The following is a 20,556-nucleotide window of genomic DNA, read 5'->3' as shown; positions in this document are numbered from 1 at the left end:
GCATGCATGCCAATCTCATGGAGCTGCTATTTTGAGTGGCAAAAGGTCAAGGTCATTTTTCAAGGTCATGGTCAAAGGTCAAATTTTGCAATATTTAAGATGGCAACTTGATATTTGGCATGCATGCCTATCTCATGGAGCTGCACGTTTTGAGTGGCGAAAGGTCAAGGTAATTTTTCAAGGTCAAGGTCAAAGGTCAAATTTTGTAATATTGAAGATAGCAACTCCATATTTGGCATGTATGCGTATCTCATGGAGGTGCACATTTTGAGTGGTGAAAAGTCAAGGTCATCCTTCAATGTCAAAGGTAAAATATATTGCTTCAAAGCGGCGCAGTAGGGGGCATTGTGTTTCACGAACACAGCTCTTGTTTGACAATTAGACAACTTTTTTTTGACGGTGTCTTTATATATTTTCACCATCATCACTAATACTGACAATATGAATTCATTTTCATATAAGATATATTGATATCTTTCTGTGCCAGGTATATATCTCATTTGATTAAAAGAAAGGGCTTTGTACAAAAAAGGATGAGGGACTTGAATTTTCATCTGAGGATTGGCTTTAAGTTTGGTTTTCAACCACAAAACGTTGTGATGATAAAGGATATAATTTGTACCTACCTCTGAGTCATTTCAATCATGGCAATTACATTCATTACCAGGGTGCAGAAGCAACGGGGTTTTCAGGGATGTACACAAAATGTAAACACACTGTTAAGAACTTTATTTTTGCAGATATCTCAAGTTATTATGCCCCCCTTCGAAGAAGAGGGGGTATATTGCTTTGCTCATGTCGGTCAGTCGGTCGGTAGGTCGGTCGGTCGGTCCGTCCACCAGGTGGTTTCCGGATGATAACTCAAGAACGCTTGGGGCTAGGATCATGAAACTTCATAGGTACATTGATCATGACTCGCAGATGACCCCTATTGATTTTGAGGTCACTAGGTCAAAGGTCAAGGTCACAGGTGAAGGTCACAGTTACTGGAAATAGGCTTTATAAGGATTTAGCATGGTTCAAACAAGGGAAACAACTACAGTTTATGCATGTTCTTTTTATTACAGATTTGCCTCCCTTTAATTCATTCAAAATCTCATTTTACAGCAGATTCCAGATCTGACCTGTAAATGAGCCCCATATTTACTGCCAGTGCTACTACTTCTACTTCTACTACTACTACTACTACTACTACTACTACTACTACTACTACTACTACTACTACTACTACTACAACTACTTCTACTACTACTACTACTACTACTACTACTACTACTACTACTACTACTTCTACTACTACTACTACTACTACTACTACTACTACTACTACTTCTACTACTACTACTACTACTACTACTCCTCCACCCCCACCACCGCCGCCGCCGCCGCTGCCGCCGCCACCACCACCACCACCACCACCACCACCACCACCACCACCACCACCACCACCACCACCACCACCACCACCACCACCACCACCTATTCTACCATGTCTACTATTACTGCTTCTACTACTACTGCCACTACTACTACTATTTTTACTACTACTACTACTACTACTACTTCTACTACTACTACTACTACTACTACTACTACTACTACTACTACTTACTACTACTACTTACTACTACTAACTACTACTACTACTACTACTACTACTACTACTACTACTACTACTACTACTACCACCACCACCACCACCACCACCACCACCACCACCACCACCACCACCACCACCACCACCACCACCACCACCACCACCGTTCACAGTGACAAAAAACGTATTCACACAATGGCTGCTACTACAACTTATAGCCCATATAGGGGGGCATGCATGTTTTACAAACAGCCCTTGTTGAAATTCATTTGCAAAAATCTTTATTGCATAAAAGACAGTTTAACAGTAAGTTTGTGCCGATATCATAAAGTATTAGCATAAATCCTTGAATAGGTCTGATATGGGTGACAAAATTTCACATTGCGCAAAGCAGAACTGTATAAATGAATGCAGTACATACAATTTTTAAACAAGAACACAAGCTTATTAAATGAAGTAATTCTGATGTATTTCACACTGCCATTAGCAGCATTTATGCACTAGTTGAAATTCTTAAGAAAAATTGTTTTAACAAGTTATTCGAAAGAAAGCACCTCTTACCGGTTCCCACAGAGTTACGTGATCCTGCACCCTGTTTATAGTGAATGCCCTACACATGTGATCTTGTAAATGCTTATCTGCTTGTAAAGCCTTAAAAGCGAAGGGAGAATGCATACATGTATTTGACATCAAAGTTGTAGTATGACTTAAACACTTGAAATATACATGTATGTAATTAAATCAAACAAAATAACCTCTATTATATTGAAGCATGAGTTTTAACGACAACTTTAAACAAAGTATGTTTTAAATTGTAATGAAGATTGTTTTATCAAAGCAAAAATGGTAAGATTTTTTGTCATGTGCTGTGGGCCTAGTATCAAGACCATTCTCAATTTTTTAGCTCAACTCAGACATTGAGTTTTGAGTTTTGACTCGTCTTAGTACTGAGAATGTCTGTCCACCCTGTCTAAAATATCAGCTAAAATCAGTCTTGCATTATCATTGTCTTGCTCAAGCTCAGGATAAACTCAACATCAAAACTCAGAAAGACATTTGTGAACACGAAGTTGAGCTTTATAAAAAGTTTTTGTAAAAATTTGTCGCACAAAGTGAGAAAAAAAAACAGCAGGTTCAGTCAGAATATTGACATTCATTCAAGATACTGGAATTTGAAGTTAAAGCACAATATTTCCAGCTGAATATCAACATGAACCCTGAACATTTTGTACAGTCTGCTGTATGCTCAACCATTTCTTATGTTTTATTTTATGAGCTTATTTCCAATATATACTAAAAGATATTTTCTGAAAGACTAAAGAATTGTTTTCACTGGAAAATGTTAACATATCCATTATTCATTGGGAAGCGCCAATTTTGATACCTCGCTGTTCTAATATTGTTTACAGCCATTGAATTTGAGATGAAATATTTAAGTGACAGACTTTTTGAGAGATGACATTTGTATTGAGAACATTCATTTAATTTCCAGTCTTCTAGTCTCGCATGTCAGGCGTCTTTTAAGGCTTTTTAAGTACAAGACGTTCAGAGTAATTTGCATGATGAATGCGTGCTCGTGCTCAGAGCTGTGCAAATGCACATTTATTGGTTTTGTAATCTAATGGTTTTTGAGAGGGTTATAAATTAATGTTCATTCATCATTCAAAAATGTTACTTTAATTTCAATAGAAGCATGTCTGATTGTGCTGGATTCTGAAAGTAACATTTCAAGAACTGTAATGGTCATATTTGAATAATATATAAAAATATTTCCATGTTTTTTTTGGTGATTCAGTGTGAGATTTTTTTTCTTTTTTCTCTTTACTGTAGCACATATTTGCAATAATGTATTTAAAATTGTAATGAATGCAATAAGATAAGTAAACATGTGTTTAATATTATACTAAGTTATAAATGAAAATGATTGACAAGAACTAGTTGATCTCATTCCAAAACATATAAATTGCATTGATTTCCTGCGTCAAAGGCGGTGGGATGTAGCATTGGCGTTGTCTGTTCGTCCATTTGTCCGTCCATTCAACCCGTCCTTCTGTCTGTCACAAAAAAATAATTTTGCTGGGAATATTAATTTGACAAATTTGATGTTCATTCTGCATTTGTTTTTATTGATTCAATATTTTTTAGCCTGGAGATGCTAGATAAAGTTGAACCTCCCACAGTCCCGGATGGTTATGGCCTATCAGTTGGTTTTTACTGCCTGGTGGAAGCGGTCCGGACCATCCAACTTGTGGTCGAAGGGGGAACACCTCTCACAGGGAAACGGGAGAAGCTGCAAGGAACCAAAAGTGAGATAGTGGAACCTAAAGAAAATGACCAGATTCTCAAAGGTTTGTTCTTCTGCAAATTATTGGCATTGGCCAAAAAATTGTTAACCCTTACAATGCGGGAACCGAATTTTGAAGGCCTTTGCAAACAGTTTGGATCCAGATGAGCAGCCACAAAACGCAGCAACTCATCTGGATCCAAACTGTTTGCTATTCTGATAGTAATTTTTGAAAAAAATTCGAAGAAATGCTAATTGTAGAAATTCAGCAGACGACATTTTAGCAGACGATAAATTTCCCAGCATGCAAAGGGCTAGTTAAACATTCAAAATTTAATTAGGATTTTGCAAGGTTTGTAGCACATGCATAAACTTGCTAGTATATGAATGATGGTTTAGCCCAGTCTTTTTGACTCCATGATGCAAATAACAAAACTTTGATAAAGTTCACACCCTACAACAATGAACATTTCATCATACTCATCTTAAATATTTAAACAAATGGAAATCAAAGCTGAAATGTTACAAACATTTTCAATGGTAAGACTCCGTATGATTTTGAGAACCTGCATTGTCATTGGGCCTAGTGGTAGAATTATGGAGGCAATTTGTTGTACTGAGTACCACATTGCCATAATGAAGGTCAAGTTTATACTTTGACATGAAGGGTCACAGCATTTATAATATAATACTATTTAAGTTCATACATTTGTACTTTGTTATTCTTATATACCGGTACAGCACAAATCATTTCAACATAATGAATGCTACACATGGCTAGCTTTTAGGTCAAGTTAATACTTTGACCTAACATGTGGAAATACAGCAAAATGTCTAAAATAATTGTGTCATTTTCGCGGTGTAATTACCTGATAGCCTAAGTTATAAATAATATGAGTTGTTCAGTGCTTAAATGTCAAAGTCAAGGTCACACTTTTAGCTAAATTGTGGAAATACAGAACTTTCAAAATAGCTCAATTTGAAGATAATGTGTGTTGCACAGATGAGGAGAGGAGTCTATATGAGGAGCTGGTGAACTCCTCGTGGTGCGGGATGCTGGCTGCTCTGGCCCTGCTGCTAGATGCTAGGTTGGTATTTTGTTTCCATGACAACTTTTCTTTTATTTGTTTAATTGGAGGCCTTGCTGCTAGATGCAAGGTGGTTGTTTTGTATCTATGACAACACATCTCTATTGTGTAAAATGTAAAAAAAATTCTTAATTATTATTTATCAGGCCATTAACAATGACTAAGAGCTTGGTGCATAATAATGAAATATATATGGTCCAAAAGCCTTGCATGAAAATAGCAAGGTTGTTAATAGGCCAAAAAATATAATTGAAATATAGTTTTGTCTATAAAACTAATGGAAATATGTGTTGATTTTACTAAAATACAATTTTAAACAAGCTGCTTAGTTTAAAAGCTTAAAGACCCAGTAGGGAGTAGTCTAGGGTTGTTATCACAAACAGCTCTTGCTTAATATATTCTACAAATCTTGCATAGACACATCTTTGAGCATACAACTGAACTTTTTTTGGATAGTCGCTTCACTAATAAAATAATCATATATAAAAAATATAAAGAAGGTGTTAAGAGAGGTATAAAGTGTCAACCTTAATATATTGACTTTTGTTTGCAATTTCATGATAAAAAAAACAACCCAGCTGTAGTCTGAAACCTCAAACCCTATGTATCCAAAATATCTGCTTGCCCATTCCAGTACGGACGAGAGTGCCACAGAGTCTGTGTTGAAGTGCCAGGAGGCGTACATCAGCCTGTGTGGGCGGCTGGAGATGTCCCTTCCGCGTGACGCCTTCATCACCTCCATCTGCAAGGCCTCTCTTCCACCCCACTACGCCCTAACCATTCTGAACACACAGGGAAACATGCCCCAGAAAGGTCAGTGGGATAGCTATCAACACGCTCATCAAACGTATGTGAATTGGCCATGCCATGAATCTGCTAGACACTATTCATCATTAGTGATTCACTCATTGGTTAGTGATTTCCACTGAAATATTTCTGATAATTCATGGGTCTCATTTGTGACAAACTTATTTTTAGTTTAATAATAAATATTTTTAACCAGGTTTTCTGAAGGAAAAATTAACCAGGTTTTCCGAAGGAAAAAACTGGTTATTAGATTGGCGAATGCGGGCGGGCTGGCTGGCTGGCTGGCTGGCGGGCGGGCGGAACAAGCTTGTCCGGGCCATAACTATGTCGTTCATTGTCAAATTTTAAAATCATTTGGCACATTTGTTCACCATCATTGGACGGTGTGTCGCGCGAAATAATTACGTCGATATCTCCAAGGTCAAGGTCACACTTTGAGTTCAAAGGTCAAAAATGGCCATAAATGAGCTTGTCCTGGCCATAACTATGTCATTCATTGTGAGATTTTAAAATCATTTGGCACATTTGTTCACCATCATGGGACGGTGTGTCGCACGAAAGATTCACGTCAATATCTCCAATGTCAAGGTCGCCACGACTAAAAATAGATTTTTTTTAGAAACAAACTTACAAAGGGGGTTAATTTTGTTTGTTCATTTCAAAAGTTCAGTTTGAGTTTTCTCCCTTTATCAGATTTTTTTTTCACAATGAAAACCTGGTTTTGTGACAATTTTGTCCCTTGTTTTTATTGTTTTATGGCCTATAAACAACACAAAATGACAGTGAAAAACCAACAGGAGTATATAAAAAAAGCTTTGACATGATATAACTCATATTTAAATGCAATAATGAAATGTCAATGACAACTTCATTGTACTATATTTCATCCACCTTTGCCTTCTATTCCCTCTCCCGCCCCTACCATAGGCTGATTTCTTACTAAAAAATTAATTAGTGTCATGGACCTCAAGTCTAGTCAAGAAGATTTTATTTCAACCTACTTCAAATTACCTCCTAATACTATGGCAAATGGATCCAAAGTGTAATTTGCTCACAGATTAGTGTCTGGTGCCATTAGGTTTAAATAACAGAAAGAATTTAATTTGCAACTGAGGTTACTTTTATGTGTGTCAAGACTTCTTTTTTGATGACACTATAGCCTTAGAATTATTGTTTCACTATAGCTGCACTTTATCTGGAGGCTGTAAAAAAACTGAACAAGTAACACATCTAGGTATACTGAGAATAGAATTAGTACAAAGGTATTGTTTTCATCAACATATAGTATACCTTGTGAAAATTTTAGATACCACATTTATAGAAAAATCTTCATGAAACTTAGTCAGAATATTTGTCCCAATAATATTTCAAATGATCTAAACACTGTCTTATGTGCGGTCAAACTCAAGGTGACATGGTCAACTTAAGGAAAAAGCTTGTGAAATCTCTAGAAGGCAATTTGTTTGCTCCAATATCATATAACTTGCTCAGATTTTTTTCGTATGATATCTTGGCCAAATAAGAAAATAGTTCGGGGTCATTGAAACTTGGTTTAAACTTTTTGTCTTATGATTTATTTGCTTAGTGAAATATTATTCCAGTCCATTCAAGAGTCATAGACACCATGAGGATGGGTTGTTTTCAATACTGAACAGAACCAAAGAACCAAACGGAACAGTTTATGTATAAAATCAAGCTCTTTGGCCCATAATACATAACACAATAACATAATATAATACAATTTTAAAGTTGTGTCATATTTTTCTATAAATATAATAGCATACATATGTTTTTATCGCCTTAAAAAGATGGAAAAGGTAACAAGTTATATTCCTAATAGTGTTATCATTATTAGAAGACATGATATTAAAATCAGTTAATGTCTATCCAGATGATTACCACGAATATAAATATATAAATTCCTAATATTACAATACTTATCACATTTAAAAAAAAGCGTGGTATTCACATCCTCTTCTAATGAAAACCAATTGGAACACTCTAAGAATCACATTTATATGACGCTTCAAACTTGCTAATATCATTAAACAATATTGTGTTGTTATCATATCTGGGCTGAGTTTGAAAATGTTGCAGTGTGTTCCAAAACTTGTCCGCATGCACAAAATTATTTTAGAATAGTTCCTTTGAGTCTATTTTAGAATTGTTCCTTTGGTTTAAGCACCTTAGGGTCTTTGTCCTCTTTGCCCTTTTGTTGTGATAAAGTACATTATGTCGGACATTTGGACTGTTTAATAGCTTTTTTAAAGTGCTTGATGTTTTGGTCGTATGAGATGTTTCTGTTTTGTTGTTAAGGAAGTGCCTTACGTGTAGGATGAGTTTATCAAACTGTCCTAAAACATATCCACCAATCAAGATGACATTTTGTTGTGTAATTTCCACTGTTTCATCAGAAGTGGTTCTCGTGTTGTTTTTTTCTCATTTGATTGTGGCATTACGTTATATTCCTTAGAGAGTTTGTAGTATGACAACTAATATTGGATTGTGATAAGCAGATTATATGTCTGATCCTGTGGTATTTGTGGGTTGTTAAAGCTCATTTAGAAACCTAGATGGTTTTAGGAATCACTAATTGGTTTTTCTATTTGGGTTGTGCTAATAAAACAAACATTAGGCCTCAATATGTCTTTTCTGTTTCTAATACCTCATATATTGTTTGTTTATTTTGACTGGATTTGGGGCTTATTTTGTAATACTTTAGTAGGTATCAAGAATTGACATTATCTTGGTTTGGTTATGTCAGTTGACCAAAATAATGCCTGTATAATTGTGCTCTGGTCTTCATAAAGAATTTAAGTAAAGAAATATCACCATAATTTGTTAAATCTTTAACTTATGAACTGCTGTAGTTTTGTATTTTTGAGAACCCCTTCCCCCATCCGACACTTTAAAGACTTTGAAACATAAATTGCAAATCAATTAAGTAAATACTAAATTATGTGTCATGCAGATGTTCCACGCCTTGCTTTTAAAACCCTCATTTAACTGTTTTAGAGTTTGAATACTATATTTGTAATTAGGTGCAACTTTTGGTTACCCTTGTTGTTATTATGTTCAGCATAATTTAAATCGCCAAATAAATATCTAGTATAGAATTTAGCGTGGTAAACCATTTCGGGAGAAAAAAACTCACAGTACAAGGAGAATAGAAAGGACGAAGGTGGGCAATGTAAAAAATGTTAGTGTTTTACTCTGTGCATGTGCATTTAGTGTTGTCCCAATTTAGCCTATGCAGTTCACACAGGCTTATCAGGGACAATACTCTCTGCCTTTATTGAACTTTTTGTTTAAGAAGTCTCATCTACGCAACAATCCAGTCTAGGTTTAAAGTGTCATCCCTGATTAGCCAGTGGGGACTTCTAATATGGGAGCCACTTAACGCAAATGCCTTAAGCCCAATATTCCCGGGGACTTTTAATATGGGAGCCACAAAATAACGCACATGCCTTAAGCCCAATATTCCGGGGGACTTCTAATATGGGAGCCACTTAATGCACATGCCTTAAGCCCAATATTCCCGGGGACTTCTAATATGGGAGCCACTTAACACACATGCCTTAAGCCCAATATTCCCGGGGACTTCTAATATGGGAGCCACTTAATGCACATGCCTTAAGCCCAATATTCCCGGGGACTTCTAATATGGGAGCCACTTAACGCACATGCCTTAAGCCCAATATTCCCGGGGACTTCTAATATGGGAGCCACTTAATGCACATGCCTTAAGCCCAATATTCCCGGGGACTTCTAATATGGGAGCCACTTAATGCACATGCCTTAAGCCCAATATTCCCGGGGACTTCTAATATGGGAGCCACTTAACGCACATGCCTTAAGCCCAATATTCCCGGGGACTTCTAATATGGGAGCCACTTAACGCACATGCCTTAAGCCCAATATTCCCGGGGACTTCTAATATGGGAGCCACTTAATGCACATGCCTTAAGCCCAATATTCCCGGGGACTTCTAATATGGGAGCCACTTAATGCACATGCCTTAAGCCCAATATTCCCAAAGCAAGGCTCATATCTATGTCCCTATTTCAGGTCTAATCCGAGCCCCCAGTCAGGATCTGCAGTCAGCCTCATCAGAGGCAACAGACAGGAGTCAGGTGGTTGCTGTGGGAACTGCGTTGCCAACGGCAGCACTTCCTGTAGGGGCTCATCAGGGGCCTGTCATGGTAGGGGGTCTCATATACACATTTAGCGTAGGGATTGTATGGTTTTACTCTGACTTAAAAAAATATTTGTTTAGAGGACCAAACAAGCTTGTTCATTTACAAAAGTCACAGTCTGTTTGATATACTGTAAAACCATTAAATTTTGTGTGTTACGAATTTTCGTGGATTTTGTTGGTCCGCTGAACCATGAATTCAAGTACCAACGATTATTTATACATTTTTAATCCGAAAACATTTTGAAAGAGATATTATTGATTGAGATATGCTAGTAAATACAATATGTTGTTTTCTTGATAAGTGTTTGGGTAATAATACTTTTTAAATCAAGCACGGTATTTAAACTGTACATTAACTATTGTTCTCTTTTATGTGACGTCGTCAAATAACAGTTTGCAGATTTATCACATATGAATTAGTGCCAATTAAAGTTATAAGACACATAACGGTTTACACACGTGTATTTTGAGGACCTTATTACTCAATTGTTACTACAAGGGGACCAACTGCGCTGAAAAGTGCAAAAATTGTCAAAACAGCATTGATTACAATTAGCGAGCGGGGACACAAGTGCGCCACTTTATCGCTTTTTTCGGCAATTATCAGCTACACTTTCATGCTTCAGTGCACATTAACCTCAAGCCATGCTGTCAACACAGATTAGCTGATTATGCTTCGTTATTTCTCTGGTTGTTTTAGTAAAAGTTTAATTATTATGACGGTCAGTCTTCCCCGAACATTGGAAATCTACTAAATTACGTATAAACGAATTAGTAGTTTTTTTATTTGCAATCCACGAAATTACGTGTCAGCGAATTAGTTGTTTTTTATTAAACCACGAAATTTCATACCGACAAATTTCTATACGTTTACAGTACACTCTTTATGAGTACTATGTATTAAGTAACTATTAATATATCTTGCTGTATGGTGCAATTACTATCTGCAGCACTTATATTATCAATTTTGAGCTGTCTTCTTTATTATCATGAGAGTGTTAGTGTATTTAATATATACAATTTACAAATAAAAACCATTGTATATATGATGTTTTTCCAGTCCATTCCAGTTGAAAACACTTTTAAATAAAACAATGTATGATGAAAAAGTCCAAATGTGAATAATTTATCGAAATGGTTCACTTGTTTACGTCCAATGTCATCCAATGTCATCATGAAGTTTTAAATTTTTTGTTCAGAATAAGGTTTGTTTGTTTAATTGAACAATAATTTAATAATTGAATTATTGACTTGAAAACATCAGCACAAGTTAACAGTTAGTAAGGGTGGTTTTAAGATGTTAGCACCCGTATTTCTTTTAAGTGCACTACTTACCTCAAGTTACCTGGTACTTGTCCACAAAAATGAACAAAAGACATTAATTACTTCAAAATATGTTACAACAATAATATAAGCTTATCTTATGATTTCCACACCTTTGTAAAGTTCTTTCGCTGCCATAGCCTGTCAACATACCTGGCATTTGTAAACTGCATTAGAATATATTTTACAAATGGATTTTTTTTCTTTATTTGCATTTAGCTGCATTTGTTCATGTTTTGCTCAAGTTTATTGAGCATAAATATATATACTAATTGCAGTTGGCTTCAGCTTCAATCACTTTAAATCGCTTGCACTAAGGAAAATAATGTATTCTTTTTAAAGGTTCCTTAATTAATATTTTTATGCAAACTGTTAGTGTCAGTTTAATGTATGCAAACTATATATTCAGTGATTTTTTTAGCTCATCTATTTTTTGAAAAAAAATTATGAGCTATTGTCATCACCTTGGCGTCGGCTTTGGCTTTGGCGTCCGGTTAAGTTTTGCTAAGTGACCGGTCTTTGTCCGTTGTATGTCCGTCCGTCCGTTAACATTTGCTCGTCAACACTCCAGAGGTCACATTTCTTGTCCCATCTTCATGAAACTTGGTCAGAAGCTTTGTCCCAATGAAATCTAGGCTGAGTTCGAAACTGGGTTGTGCCGGGTCAAAAACTAGGTCACTTGGTCAAAAAAAAGAAAAACCTTGTAAACACTGTAGAAGTTACATTTTATGCCCGATCTTCATGTAACTTTGTCAAAATGTTTGTCTTAATGATATCTTGGTTGAGTTTAAAAGTGGTTCCAATCTGTTGATAAAACATTGCCACCAGTGGGCGGGGCAGTTTTCCTTATTTGGCAATAGAGAAATCTTGTAAACACTCTAGAAGTCACAATTTTCTCGAAAATGCTCAAGATCTGTGAAAAAACATGGCCGCCAGTGGGCGGGGCATTTTTCTCTATATGTATATACTGGCAGTTTTCCCTATTTGGCTATAGAGAAACCTTGTAAACACTCTTAAAGTCACAATTTTTGCCCAATCATCATGAAAGTTGGTCAAAACATTGGTTTAATTGATATCTCGGACGAGTTTGAAAATGGTCAGGATTGGTGAAAAAACATGGCCGCCAGTGGTAGGGGCATTTTTCTCTAAACGTATATAGTGAAAACATGTGAACACAGTAGAAGTCACATTTTTGGCCCAATTTTCATGAAATTTGCTCAGAACATTTGTTTCCTTGATACAAGAGTTGAGATCAAAAATAGTTCCGGTCATTTGAATAACATGGCTGCTGGGAGGGGGGCAGTATTCTCATTATGCCCCCCCTTTCAAAGAAGTGGGGTTATATTGTTTTGCTCATGTCGGTCCGTCCGTCCACCAGATGGTTTCCAGATGATTACTCAAGAGCGCTTATGCCAAGGATCATGAAACTTCATAGGTACATTGGTCCCGACTTGCAGATGACCCCTATTGATTTTCAGGTCACTTGGTCAAAGGTCAAGATCACGATGACCCGAAATTAAAATGGTTTCTGGATGAAAACTCAAGAACGCTTATGCCTAGGATCATGAAACTTCATAGGTACATTGATTATGACTCGCTGATGACCCCTATAGATTTTCAGGTCACTAGGTCGAAGGTCAAGGTCAAGAAGACCCTAAAGCATTAAAATGGTTTCCAGTGATAACTCAAGAACGCTTATGCCTAGGATCATGAAACTTCATAGGTACATTGATCATGACTTGCAGATGACCCGTATTGATTTTCAGGTCACTAGGTCAAAGGTCAAGGTCACGGTGACCCGAAATAGTATAATGGTTTCAAGATGATAACTCAAGAACGCTTAGGCCTAGGATCATGAAACTTCATAGGTACAATGATCATGACTCGCAGATGACCCCTATTGATTTTCAGGTAACTAGGTCAAAGGTCAAGGTCACAGTGACCTGAAATAGTAAAATGTTATCTGGATGATAACTCAAGAACGCTTATGCCTAGGTTCATGAAACTTCATAGGTATATAAGGATCATGACTCCTAGATGACCCCTATTGATTATCAGGTCACTTGGTCAAAGGTCAAGGTCATAGTGCCATAAAGCGTATTCACACAATGGCTGTCAAGGTCATGGTGACTCAACTTAGAAAAATGGTTTCCGGATGAAAACTCAAGAATGCTTTCGCCTATGATCATGAAACTTCATTGGTACATTGATCATGACTCGCAGATGAAATAATGATGAAACTTGACCAGGATGTTTGTCTGGACACTATCTAGGTCAAGTTTGACATTTGGTAAAGATTGAATGAACTGACTCCTCAGGTGAGCAAACTAGGGCCATCTTGGCCCTCTTGTTTATTAAAGATCATCTTATTAATGACCACCACACCCTCACACTCCACCCTACCCCCACCCCAAAAAAATAATTTTTATGCCCCAGGTAAGTTAGCATATAGCAGTTTATCTGTCCGTCAGTATGTCAGTTACTCTGTAAGTCCAAAAAAAACTTTAACATTGGCCATCACTTTTTCAATTTTTAAGATAGCAATTTGATATTTGGCATGCATGTGTATCTCATGGAGCTGCACATGTTAAGTGGTGAAAGGTCAAGGTCAAGGTCATCCTTCAAGGTAAAATATCAAATTTATGGTGTCTGTCCTTCCGAAAACTTTAACATTGGCCATAACTTTTTCAATATTGAAGATAGCAACTTGATATTTGGCATGCATGTGTATCTCACGGAGCTGAACATTTTGAGTGGTGAAAGGTGAAGGTCTTCCTTCAAAGTCAAATGTCAAATATATGGCTTCTGTCCGTCCGAAAACTTTAACATTGGCCATAACTTTTTTTAATATTGAAGATAGCAACTTGATATTTGGCATGCATGAGTATCTCATGAAGCTGCACATTTTGAGTGGTGGAAGTTCAAGGTCAAGGTCATCCTTCAAGGTAAAAAATTTTATAATTCAAAGCTGCATTCTCATGAAACTGCACATTTATAGTGGTGGAAGTTCAAGGTCATCCTTCAAGGACAAGGTCATCCTTCAAGGTCAAAGGTCAAAAAACAAATAAAAAATTTCAAAGTGGCATTATCATGAAGCTGCACATTTTTAGTGGTGGAAGTTCAAGGTCATCCTTCAAGGTCAAGGTCATCCTTCAAGGTCAAAGGTCAAAAAAATAATATTTTAAAGCGGCCTTCTCATAAAGCTGCACATTTTGAGTGGTGGAAGTTCAAGGTCAAGGTAATCCTTCAAGGTCAAAGGTAAAAAAAATAAAATAATAATTTCAAAGCGGCGCAATAGGGGGCATTGTGTTTCTGACAAGCACATCTCTTGTTTTCAAACATGGTTAAAAAGCACAAATATTTACTTATATTATTTTATTTTTGAAATACCGTCCAACCATCCCACCCAAGAATCCCCCCCCCCCTTTTTTTTGCTTTTTGTTTGCATTTTTGGAAGATAATGTAATAAATGACCACACCCCCACACTATACACACCTCTCCACTCCATCCCTCCATCCTTTGTGATTGAAATTGAGATAAGTCCCTAGACCTTTTAAAATGAAAATAGATGAGCAGTTTGCACCCGCAAGGCAGTGCTCTTGTTGCATTTTTTGTTACAGCCTGTGCCATTTGGATTGGGAAAATTAGCATGATAAACCATGAAATTTGGAAAAATAGCGTGATAAACCATGGAATTGGGAAACATTATAAATATGATTATAAGAACAGAATTAAAATTATTAAAGTATGTTTGACAGCATTTTTATATTATAAAGTGCTAATTGAATGTGTTCTTACAATGAAGACAATTTTAAGTTAATACCCTTCCACATGCATATTGAACTTGCAATAATCTATATGGATTCTTAAATATACCATTTAATCATAACCTCCTTAACAGTAAGAATTTAATTCAGTATTTTTTTAAAATTAAATATCATAAGGTGAAAACATTAACAAATATTAAAAAAAAAGCTTTAGTGGTCTTGCTATGTCAATGATGTATTAAATGGAGTTAAAATAATTTATTTCATTTATTAATAACCTTTCAACATCTTGCACTTGACATCCTCCGTTCAATGCTATTTCAGTAAACTGTAAAGCGTGACAAACATTATAAAGCAGAATATGCATATGAATCTGATTATACACAGATCCACTAACATATAAATCATATCATGTTTGTCTCTTTCCATTTTCGAACGATACTCATCTTAAATGCACAATGTACTTTGTGAGTACCTGTAGACTAACTCCAATTTCCCAACACTGATTTCCGTAATGCACATTCACTGTGAAGATTTCTTATAAATATTTGTTGTTTTTATCTCAAACGTTGTATTTTGCGTTAATGGACACACGCATTAAATTATTCCGTAATAACCATATGATATCCGTTGTTAATTTGAATGTTATTTATCATTTTCGCCGCTCATCGCAAATTGCTCGTCTGCTTGCCGCAATTTTGGACGTGTTTAAAAACAGGTGTTTACAATCGGGATGCATTGACTATTGTCGATATCCTCCGCAAAATAGAGAGATGTGGATAGCAACGTAAAATCGTATTCGGCTAAATTTCGCGAACAATGTGTAAGTCAGTTGTCGTTCGGCGACGACTCAACAACCTTGATCGTCAGTGGATCGAAAATTATTGCTAAATAAAATTGTAATCTTATTGGCTTTATTGGGAAAATTTCGTCTTTTTTTGGGAAAATTAATAAATTTTTGGGAAAAACGTCATTTTTGACGATGCTGGAACAGCGTCGTCTAAGGTTTGATAACCAGTAAAAAATTCTTCACAATGGGAACCTATGTAAAAGACCGAGCCAGTCCGATTGAGATAACTCGATTTTTCAGTTACTTCCCTTGGCATTCGCCACTGCGTAGGAGATTGCTCGTTGATTTTCATTGATAACATTCTCCTAGCAGAGTTGTCGTTCGTGTTGATAAAGGTAAATATTAATAGAACAGCATATCCTGGGGAAACAGATTCAATAAGTGTATCAGAACGTTAATTTAAAATTAGTAATTTTACATCCATTTTATTTTTATGGTCCAATGAAACAACTATATATTTTCTCTATTTTGTTTGATATTTGTTCTCGATTTAGTAAATAAATTGCGAATAAAACATGTAATATTAACTTTTTACGTGATCACAAAACTAAAGAATGCGAAAAATTTCGAACCTGCAAATTGTAAACGCTGCACTGCTATGATATATATAGATATAACAACATTTCTTTGCGTAATTGTCCGTCCCGCTAACGCAGTGGTAAGGACGTTCGCTTTTTCACCTTTACGACACCGGTTTGATTCCCGCTCCCGACGCAATGTTATATTTTGTCTGTTTTGTGGTCACCATTCCGGACAGGTGTTTTTTTCCGGATAAACTCATCCCCCCGCAGCATTTGACCATATAAAAAATTAAAAAGTATTTCAGTACAAAACAAATAGCTGGAAATTGCAGCTATCATTCAAAGTTCGTCCCAACTGTCGTCAATCTAATCTTATTAGGTAGGAGTGCTGGACACACTCCGGGTCCCAACATTATGCAGCCTCAGCGCGGAGGTAACTCATTACCTTGAAAAAACACAAATACACAGACTGGGTGCAGCCTAGGCGCGTATAGACTCAAACAAGGCAACAAACTCAAGTGCGGGCACAATCATTTAAAATTTACATATTGAATACGATATTCTAACAGAAATTACACAACCACCTAAGTGTACATACCATGTTTGATATTTCGTTCGATTGTTAGATTTCAGCATATACATGTATAAGGTCATTTTGCTATAAGTTAACTTATCCATATGTTCGTTGGCGAACTCGGATAGTCAAGTGCTCATACGATTGAGCTCACATGGTCTGGCTATGTGCTCATACCTACTTTCGAGAATCATCATGAAGGTATTGCCATACTTAATGAACAAGAATGTGACCCGCCTCCAAGTTTCGCTCAATGGGTCAAGTTACCCACGGGTACTACTTCCCTGTACCCCTAAACTTTTTTCGTACCAAAAATGTTTCGTACGCAAGTTTTTTTTCGTACCATTTTTTTTTCGTATCCAAAATGTTCGTACCCAAATTTTTTATCGTACCCAAATGTTCGTATCAACATACACAATTGTGGTGATATAGATAGACTTAAATTGATGTTTTTTATCCATCCTCTTCAAAAGCATCGTCACACCAGTACTGTCAGTACTTTGATTTGCAAATGGGAAGCAGCCAAATATCGGCTGTAATTTTGGGCAACAAAAAAATCACTGATATTAATGACTGATGCTTGTGTATGTTTCAGCTGACAGCCAAGAACATCCAGTGTATGAGGTCACTGCTGTGTGTAGCCCACTGCCATGGTGGCATCCTGGGGTCTGCGTGGCACCTTGTGCTCACAACATTGCAGGTAAACTGGCTCCGTGGCCAAAAAGTGTCTTAATTATGTCCCATCTTAGCTGGGCTCATGTCCATAAAATGTCATTATTGTGTCCAATCTTTTGATCTGTATGGCACCTTGTCCTCACAACTCTGCAGGTAAACTGGCTCCATGGCCATAAGGTGCCTTAATTATGTCCCTTGTGTAGCCCACTGCCATGGTGGCATCCTGGGGTCTGCATGGCACCTTGTCCTCACAACTCTGCAGGTAAACTGGCTTCATGGCCATAAGGTGTCTTAATTATGTCCCTTGTGTTGCCCACTGCGGTGGTGGCATCCTGTGGTCTGCATGGCACTTTGTCCTCACAACTCTGCAGGTAAACTGGCTCCATGGCCATAAGGTGTCTAAATTATGTCCCTTGTGTAGCCCACTGCCGTGGTGGCATCCTGGGGTCTTCATGGCACCTTGTCCTCACAACTCTGGAGGTAAACTGGCTTCATGGTCATACCATGTCTTAATTATGTCCTTTGTGTAGCCCACTGCCATGGTAGCATCCTGGGGTCTACATGACACCTTGTCCTCACAACTCTGCAGGTAAACTGGCTCCATGGCCATAAGGTGTCTTAATTATGTCCCTTGTGTAGCCCACTGCCGTGGTGGCATCCTGGGGTCTGCATGGCACCTTGTCCTCACAACTCTGCAGGTAAACTGGCTCCATGGCCATTTGGTGTCTTAATTATGTCCCTTGTGTAGCCCACTTCCATGGTGGCATCCTGGGGTCTACATGGCACATTGTCCTCACAACTCTGCAGGTTAACTGGCTCCATGGCCATAAGGTGTCTTAATTATGTCCCTTGTGTAGCCCAGTGCCATGGTGGCATCCAGAGATCTGCATGGCACCTTGTACTCACAACTCTGCAGGTAAACTTGCTCCTTGGCCATAAGGTGTCTTAATAATGTCCTTGGTGTAGCCCACTGCCGTGGTGGCATCCTGTGGTCTGCACGGCACCTTGTCCTCACAACTCTGAAGGTTAACTGGCTCCATGGCCATAAGGTGTCTTAATTATGTCCCTTGTGTAGCCCACTTCCATGGTGGCATCCTTGGGTCTGCATGGCACCTTGTCCTCACAACTCTGCAGGTAAACTGGCTCCATGGCCATAAGGTGCCTTAATTATGTCCTTGGTGTAGCCCTCTGCCATGGTGGCATCCTGTGGTCTGCATGGCACCTTGTCCTCACAACTCTGCAGGTAAACTGGCTCCATGGCCATGAAGAGTCTTAATTATGTCCCTTGGTGTAGCCCACTGCCATGGTGGCATCCTGTGATCTGCATTGCACCTTATCCTCACAACTCTGCAGGTAACATGGCTCCATGGTCATAAGGTGTCTTAATTATGTCCCTTGTGTAGCCCATTGCCATGGTGGTATCCTGTGGTCTGCATGGCACCTTGTCCTCACAACTCTGCAGGTAAACTGGGTCCATAGCCATAAAGTGTCTTAAATTAAGTCCCTAGTGTATCCCACTGCCATGGAGGCATCCTGGGGTCTACATGGCACTTTGTCCTCACAACTCTGGAGGTAAACTGGCTCCATGGTCATACGATGTCTTAATTATGTCCTTTGTGTAGCCCACTGCCATGGTGGCATCCTGGGGTCTACATGACACCTTGTCCTCACAACTCTGCAAGTAAACTGGTGCCATGGCCATAAGGTGTCTTAATTATGTCCCTTGTGTAGCCCACTGCCGTGGTGGCATCCTGGGGTCTGCATGGCACCTTGTCCTCACAACTCTGAAGGTCAACTGGCTCCATGGCCATAGGGTGTCTTAATTATGTCCCTTGTGTAGCCCACTGCCATGGTGGCATCCTGGGGTCTGTATGGCACCTTGTCTTTATTATGACTTTGGTGTAGCCCACTGCTGTGGTGGCATCTTGTGGTCTGCGCGGCACCTTGTCCTCACAACTCTGCAGGTAAACTTGCTCCATGGCCATGAGGTGTCTTAATTATGTCCCTTGTGTAGCCCTCTGCCATGGTGGCATCCTAGGGTCTGCATGGCACATTGTCCTCACAACTCTGCAGGTTAATTGGCTCCATGGCCATAAGGTGTCTTAATTATGTCCTTTGTGTAGCCCACTGCCATGGTGGCATCCTGGGGTCTGCGTGGCACCTTGTCCTCACAACTCTGCAGGTAAACTGGCTCCATGGCCATAAGGTGCCTTAATTATGTCCTATGTGTAGCCCACTGCTATGGTGGCATCCTGGGATCGACACGGCACCTTTTCCTCACAACTCTGCAGGTAAACTGGCTCCATGGCCATAAGGTGCCTTAATTATGTCCCTTGTGTAGCCCACTGCCATGGTGGCATCCTGGGTCTGCGTGGCACCTTGTCCTCACAACTCTGCAGGTAAACTTGCTCCATGGCCATAAGGTGTCTTAATTATGTCCCTTGTGTAGCTGAGTGCCATGGTGGCATGCAGGGGTCTTCATGGCACCTTGTCCCCACAACTCTGCAGGTAAACTTGCTCCATTGTCATACGATGTCTTAATTATGTCCTTTGTGTATCCTACTGCCGTGGTGGCATCCAGGGGTCTGCATGGCACCTTGTCCCAACAACTCTGCAGGTAAACTGGCTCCATTGTCATACGATGTCTGAATTATGTCCCTTGTTTAGCCCACTGCCATGGTGGCATCCTGGGGTCTACATGGCACCTTGTCCTTACACCTCTGCAGGTAACCTGGCTCCATGGCTATAAGATGTCTTAATTATGTCCTTTGTGTAGCCCACTGCCATGGTGGCATCCTGGGGTCTGCATGGCACCTTGTCCTCACAACTCTGCAGGTAAACTGGCTCCATGGCCATAAGGTGCCTTAATTA

General features: G+C 38.4%; 1 protein-coding gene across 8 annotated transcripts in view; it reads left to right on the top strand.

Moving 5' to 3' along the window:
• Positions 1-20,556, top strand: part of LOC127878034 (protein MON2 homolog) — a 450,013-nt gene that overhangs the window by 33,844 nt on the left and 395,613 nt on the right. For all 8 annotated transcript variants that reach the window (XM_052424435.1, XM_052424430.1, XM_052424454.1 and 5 more), the window contains 5 exons: positions 3,743-3,945; positions 4,885-4,969; positions 5,604-5,782; positions 9,845-9,978; positions 17,606-17,710. In XM_052424435.1, coding sequence (XP_052280395.1) covers positions 3,743-3,945; positions 4,885-4,969; positions 5,604-5,782; positions 9,845-9,978; positions 17,606-17,710 — 706 coding nt within the window. The remainder of the gene's footprint in view (positions 1-3,742; positions 3,946-4,884; positions 4,970-5,603; positions 5,783-9,844; positions 9,979-17,605; positions 17,711-20,556) is intronic.

Source organism: Dreissena polymorpha, chromosome 1, assembly GCF_020536995.1.
Source record: "Dreissena polymorpha isolate Duluth1 chromosome 1, UMN_Dpol_1.0, whole genome shotgun sequence".
Classification (NCBI taxonomy): Eukaryota; Metazoa; Mollusca; class Bivalvia; order Myida; family Dreissenidae; genus Dreissena; species Dreissena polymorpha.
Note: the sequence above shows the minus strand (reverse complement) of the source record. Positions and strands in the feature narration are given on the sequence as shown.